This window comes from Cupressus sempervirens, chromosome 10 (assembly GCF_028749045.1).
Source record: "Cupressus sempervirens isolate cs-2001-9-10 chromosome 10, ASM2874904v1, whole genome shotgun sequence".
In the NCBI taxonomy this organism is placed as follows: Eukaryota; Viridiplantae; Streptophyta; class Pinopsida; order Cupressales; family Cupressaceae; genus Cupressus; species Cupressus sempervirens.
In genome coordinates this window covers 890,987,771-890,994,471 of record NC_143127.1, presented here as the reverse complement: position 1 = coordinate 890,994,471, position 6,701 = coordinate 890,987,771, and the positions used below count along the sequence as shown (strand labels likewise).

Sequence of the window (6,701 nt, the reverse complement as noted above, 5' to 3'; positions counted from 1 at the left end):
CCCTACATCTAATAAGTCTAAACATTTTACCTTTATCATTACTAGCATCATGACTAGTAGCATCTACTTTTTGGTCTTTACCAACATTAACTATATCAACACCAATGACTATACATTATTCTCCCACTTCTTGGTCTTCAAATTCTTATGGTCATTTAGATAACTTAAAAAATAACAACTTGAATTTCTTTCACGTGCTTTGTGAATAGTACCTTCAAGCCTTTTTTTATTTCACATCAATAATCATTTTTTAAAATATTAATCTCTATAGCCACCTCCAAAATGGACAATATTTTTTAGTTCTCAAAATTTCTCTCCTTATGATCCACTATACCTTTAACTTACTCCAACCTATTTTGAAGATCCCACAATCTCATATTAATAATGCTAATGTTAGCATAAAACTATTTTGACATCCTAAACCACTACACTTCTGCATCTTTGACAAGTACAATGACATCATAAATGTGTTTCTTTTTTATTTTTTTAATTAGAGATATCATCATCTGCAAACTTGTGATGCTTGTTGGGATAATTGACGTCAAATTCCCCCATGTCATCCTTAGCTCATTCTCGATCAAGATCCTTATCCTCATTAGCAATCTATTGTCCAATCAAAATCTCCTTACCTTTCTCCACAATCTTGTTCTTAACCTTATCAAAAACTTTAATTTTATCTCTACCAAATTAATATATACTCTTTTTTATCAATATTAGAATTATGATCATCCTCATCTTCACCATTAAAAGAGCAAAAGGACCAAGAAATTCAGGCTTTAGTTCATTTTTAGGGGTTTTCTTGGGGGAATTAAATTTAAACTTTCCTTCTTTTCTATCAACATCTCATTATTTGTCATTAAAATGCCTTATCCTCTATATCAATTCTAATGTTTGAGTAGTGGAACTAGAAAAGATTGTAAATAGTATGGGACTTAGTTTGTTTAAGTTCAAATAGCGCCAAGATAGTCTTTTCATATCCCATTATTAGAAATGTTGAACCCTCATCTAAAATAAGGAACTTAAAATTTTTGTATGGTTTCTAATCTGAAATTCAACAGAGTACACTAAGTAAAAAGGAAATGAAACAACTTTCTTGTGATGTAAATGATTGAATAAAATAAAATGACAACCAAATGCAGTTGTAAAGCTTCTAGCTAGAGTGAAGTATCTCACTCTAGTCTTTACAGCTTTAGCCCGTAAGGGTTTTATGGAATTTCTATAATAGTTTTAGAATTAACTTTCACAAGTTTTTCTTTCTCTATTTTTTTGAAAAATATATTCATGAAAATATCAAAGGCTTTGTGGTCCGTGAAATTATGTTCTTTCCTTTAGCTAATATTATCTTAAATAATTTGATCTATGAATTCCTTATTGATTTCCAATTCCATATTATAGGCATTCACAATCTCATTTTTATATCCTTTCACAAACCCATAGGTAGTTGTTTCTTCACAAATAGAGTACCTCTACCCTCATTCAGTTTATTCCAAAACCTAGGAACCGCTCTTCCATTTTTCACATTAACTAGTTCTAAGTGGCTTATATCACCTCCCATTGTATTTTTATGTAGATAAAAAAAGTACATCCTAATCACAACCGAGGGAAGTCCATAATAATCAAAACATGGTTGAATGATACAAATGATATGTTCACCAAAATAGATATGAAGGATTAGAATCCCACCCAAAATCTATGTGAAAATGATTGCAAAATATATGGTTTCACAAGGAAAATGCAAGGAAATACCACCTTAACTCTTAATAATTCACGATTAATATTATTTTGACATCAAGGCATATAAGACCACTATGATCCCATCTTTGAATAGATCCCATAGAGACCCTAGGTTAGCAAAGCAGTCTGCCAAAGAATTACCCCTCTAGTATATGTGAGTGATATAATTGTTGTTAAAGGAATTCATAATAGAAATGAATTCTATAATCAAATTTTGCATGGTCCAACTTAAGAGTTGAATCATCTTTAGGAAATTGATGATATTTAGTCTATCTTCCTCTATCTAGACTTTCTTGAAACATTGAGACTAAATCATTCTCAAACTAATCTAGGTTGTATTTTCTTAAACATTTTGAACCTTGGTTGTAAAATCTATGGGCAAGAAGCCCCACTATTTGCCTAGGGGTTTAGGTAAATCAACTATCCATTGTTGCCACGATAGAGAGGGAATCCATGGGGATTTAGACCTTGATTGTTGATACTATAGGCAAGAAACACCCCTATTTCACCAAAGTTTCAAGTCTCTAACCTTAGTTATATTAACAATGATCAAGTTGGTTTTACTTTGATATATAACTTCTGAGGTGTGTGTGTGTGTGTGTGTGTGTGTGTGTGTGTGTGTGTGTGTGTGTGTGTGTGTGTGTAGATATATTCATTTCTTATTTTGATTTTGAATCTTGAGATTACAAATATAACTTGTGATTCGCAATGCTTCCTCCTCCATTTGACCTATTTGGATAACCAACTAATAGAAATCCTATATGTAGTGATTAACACTTATTTTCCTTTTCTTAAAGGTTTACAACTTTCTAATTGGGTCTAGTTTGTAGCCCACTACATATATATTTCCCTTAGCTTGGTGAACATCTCTCCTCTTGTAGATATCATCATTCCCTTGTTGCTTATACTTTTGTGTGTGATCCCATCATGATGGTAAATGTTCCTTTATAGTAGTGTGCACACGAACCACACTATTTTTTGGATTCATATTCAAAACATTTCTCAAGTCCCTTTTGTCAAACTCTCCTTAATTAGCTTGGCATATGTATGTGTACATACTAATAATTTTATAAATGATTCTTAGGAAAGATGTTCCTACTAGATATTTTTTGCACTCACCCATATGCACCTTAAGTGTCTCATCATCATTTAAGTTCACCTTTACACCTCTTCAACAAATGTTTTCCATGTTTTCCATTCTCAGCTAGAGATCTCTTATCAACTCTTCTAATTTTTCTACCCCATTCTATTTGCCATTTTTTCCATATATTTTCAAAATACACACTCTTTGTTCCTTCCAATCAGCAATCTCTTATATTGAAACTTGGTCTTATCACTATGGAAGATAAGACTGCCCATTAGAGATGAAAAGAGCTCATTCTATTGCTAGATGATGTAGTTGAACCACTAGGACCACTATTAAGGAATGATAGGAAGTTCCCTACTACTATATGGTGCAATTAAGGTCCAATAATTCTCAATAAAGTGATGATTCAACCTTGTAGGCATGAGTGGAAAACAAGAAACCTTAAATAAGAAGAATTATACTCCATTAATCTTTAATTAGTAGATATAACTTTTTCAATAATTCCATGTCATTATCTAAATACACACGTTGTGTATATAGTCTATCAACAGAAAAAGGTCATAAAATATTTTGTGATTCAGAAATGCATACAACTGCTAATTGGCATCAAGATTGCAGGTAATGAATAATAGAAAGCTGATTATTCATTCACTCAATATTAGTGCTCGCCAAGTTATCATAGATTTAAAAAGGTGAAACAAAATACTACGAAATGGAGAAAAGATATTCTGAATAATTTAGATTGATTATTAAAAATCACACTAATAAATGCATCCTGCTAGAAAAATTAACACTTTCATTTAAAGCTCATAAACAAAGCTTTAAAATACCATCTAATCCAAAATCTAAGAGACTTCGTTCTCTCTGAAGTGTTGAAGGTACCTTAGGACGTTCAAAGTCGTGCGTGAGAAGAATGTTCTTAGGACGTACATCTCGATGAACAATGCAACCTTCCTTGTATTCTTCATGCAAATATCTCAATCCCTTTGCTGTACCCTCTGCAATTTTCTGCCTGTGATTCCATGGCAATGGATTTGCACTCTTGTGGAGATGTTCATCAAGAGACCCATTGCAAAAATACTCATAGACAAGCAGGTGCTGATCATCTTCATGACAATAGCCTATCAGATTCACCAAATTTATATGCTGAGCACAGCTTAGAAGTTCAACTTCAAACCTGAATTCTTTTTCCCTTTCTCCTTTTTGCTTCTTAACTGCAATGCATTGTCCATTCTCCAGTCTGCCTTTGTACACCAGCCCAAATCCACCTTCAAAAATAAAATTCTCACTGGAAAACTTTTCAGTGGCTGCTTCTATTTCAGAATAATGAAATATTCTGGGCTCTCTGCCAAACTTTAGAGACCTTGTGCATTTGGTATTGGGACATTCATATGTTGCAGAATCTGAGGGATCTCCATTGTTTGTTAAAAGAATTGATGTTTCCACATGCACTGTAAGGATCCAACAAGAAAAAACAAATGAATGAAGCTTGAAAAGTCTCCACAAAGTCCAAAAAAAAATTATTCGAGTCATTTCTGATTTTATCTGTATCAAAATTTTATGGTATCATTGTTTGCAATCACATTCTGCAATCTATCATTAGAATTAAAAAGGGCTGAAGAGAAGAGTACAATTTTGATAATAGATTACAAAATATTATACAGAATATAATATAATATGAAATATCAATATAGAGTTAAAACAAAAGGCCCACTATTAAAATCATGGTATTTAAGGTCAAAATATTAAATACCCAGAATGGTTATTACCACAATATTAAATATTCATTAGAGTTATCATCAAATTATTAAATGGAGAAAAGTATTGTATTACCAAGACTGCATAAAAAAGTAAATTACTCGTGCTTTTAAGGTGTAAGAGAATACCAAAAAAATCAGAGTATGGGGATGGTTTAGAGCAATATACTTTGATCATCTTGAGTTGCCATGCAGCGGATAGAGGGAAAATCATGTTGCAATTTTAATGTGCTGAAGGACATTTCTGGCCCCAACATTTCTTCGTATGTCAATTTGGGTGGTCCTTGTAGTACTTCTAAGTTGTTGAGTCTCACACGATAGATACGGCATTTGAGATTATCCATGAAAAGTTTCCTACGCTTCATGTGCCTGTATAAACAAAACTTTAATACATCTGATTTACATAGTTAAAAGTCATTGGTAAACAGATTTGTCATTTTGATAACTAAGTAGTTTGGCCCAATGGATTGAATGTGACAAACTAGTTTTCTCAATAGTTGGATAGGCCCTTGATATGCAGTCTTTCTTTGTGTTTAGAAGGGCAGCTCCCTCATAAGATGTAATTTTGAATTTTCAACATAAAATGTATAATCTTGAAAAGATTTGAAAGAAAGCAATTGATGAATAATATTCAAATGAAATCAGAATTTCCACAAACTAACTTAAGTGACTAATAAGAACAATCAAGATCTATGTTTGAAAGCTATCATCAGCAACAATTTGATTCAATAATCTATGAGTATTTGCATAATACTATGAAAACACACAACGATAAGAATCGGTACTTTGGCAATTGAGATTTGTGGAAAAAGAACTCAAACTGTGTTGTTTTTTATACTCTCATACCAAGAATATGAGAGAAATTTCTGATTACAAGGACAAGATTCATAATCACTTTCTATAAATTGTCTTGTGACAAAATTCCAACATAAGTTCTTCTAATTCACCAAAATACAAAGTCTCGTTTTACATGCCTTGTTCATGAATTTATAAGCCGTCCTAGCATAACCAACTTTTCGAGTTCATAACCACTCAAAAAGTAACAGTTTGAAAAGTTCAAGGGAACAATTTATAACTAATTCTAACTTTCTACAAACTCCAAATTTTGAAGCCTAGCCATAACTTAAAAAAATTAGGACTTTGACTAAACCAAAATCAGTTCTAAAGTTGACCATTTACAAAATGTACAAATAAAACTCAAAGACAACTTTAGCTATTTTCCAATTCTAACTTCAAGTACTAGCATTAGCATCTCCTACATTTGTTCTTTGATTTGGGGGCACTGTGAGTAGTTGTGTAGTACCTCTTGTGTTTGCAGTCTATACCTTGTTTATTTTAATTTGAGAGATACTTGATACTCTTATTATATGTACTTTGAGATGATCTAAAGGTCAGATGTTATACTTTGATTTCAGTATCATAGATGCTATACTGTTGTGTTATTCAGTTGATCATATTTGCATGTTGATGTCATTTTGAGATGACAGTAGGTCTATGATGTTATTTGGTTATCTGGTATTTGGACATATCTCTGATCATGTTATGTGATGGATTTTACACTATGGATAATTACTTCATTCTTGTTTCATTATGCTTTATGCAAACACGAGTATTGTAAATGGATTATTTCAGTATAATTGAATAAATGGTTAAATTAGTCATTTAATACATTTATTGCTTCAACTATGATATATGCAATTGTACTTGATCATGTGTTTTAGTGTGCAAGAATTATATCCCTGACAGTGGCACATGGAGTTAGTGATTCAACTATTCATATTTCGCCAATGTCATCCATGTATGGTCGATGTATCCTTATTTAATTGTTTAAATTAAACCTTTTGGTGATTAGTAAATCCAAACTCATCTGCATTATGTGACTAGACCAGTGAACATGTTTGTGCATTTAGAGGTTGACATTGTCACAAAATTTGTTAAAAAAATTTCTATGATTTTGAATTTTCGAGCTTTAAATTTTATTGAATTTAATTTTTGACAACTTTTTCATAGATGAATTCCTATTTTTAGGAATAGCCTATTTTCGTTTGGGTCAATTTAAAGTCTGGCTAGTCTAACTAGCTATTTGCCCTAATCAATTATTTACTCAAAAAGTGAATAAGTAT

General features: G+C 31.8%; 1 protein-coding gene across 1 annotated transcript; it reads right to left on the bottom strand.

Annotated features, from left to right (window-relative positions):
- Positions 1-3,628: 3,628 nt before the first annotated feature.
- On the bottom strand, positions 3,629-4,943 carry LOC149536851 (serine/threonine-protein kinase CDG1-like). Its single transcript, XM_089806357.1, has 2 exons — positions 4,748-4,943; positions 3,629-4,272 (listed from the first exon to the last, which is right to left on the bottom strand). Exons 1-2 carry the CDS (start codon positions 4,941-4,943, stop codon positions 3,629-3,631), a joined length of 840 nt encoding a protein of 279 aa, XP_089662483.1.
- Between the last annotated feature and the right edge of the window lie 1,758 nt (positions 4,944-6,701).

Excerpts from the sequence above, each read along its gene's own strand:
- LOC149536851 (XM_089806357.1), bottom strand. The coding sequence starts at position 4,943 with ATGAAGCGTAGGAAACTTTTCATGGATAATCTCAAATGCCGTATCTAT. Across the intron at positions 4,273-4,747 it reads GGCAACTCAAGATGATCAAA|TGCATGTGGAAACATCAATT; the intron begins GTATATTGCTCT and ends GGATCCTTACAG.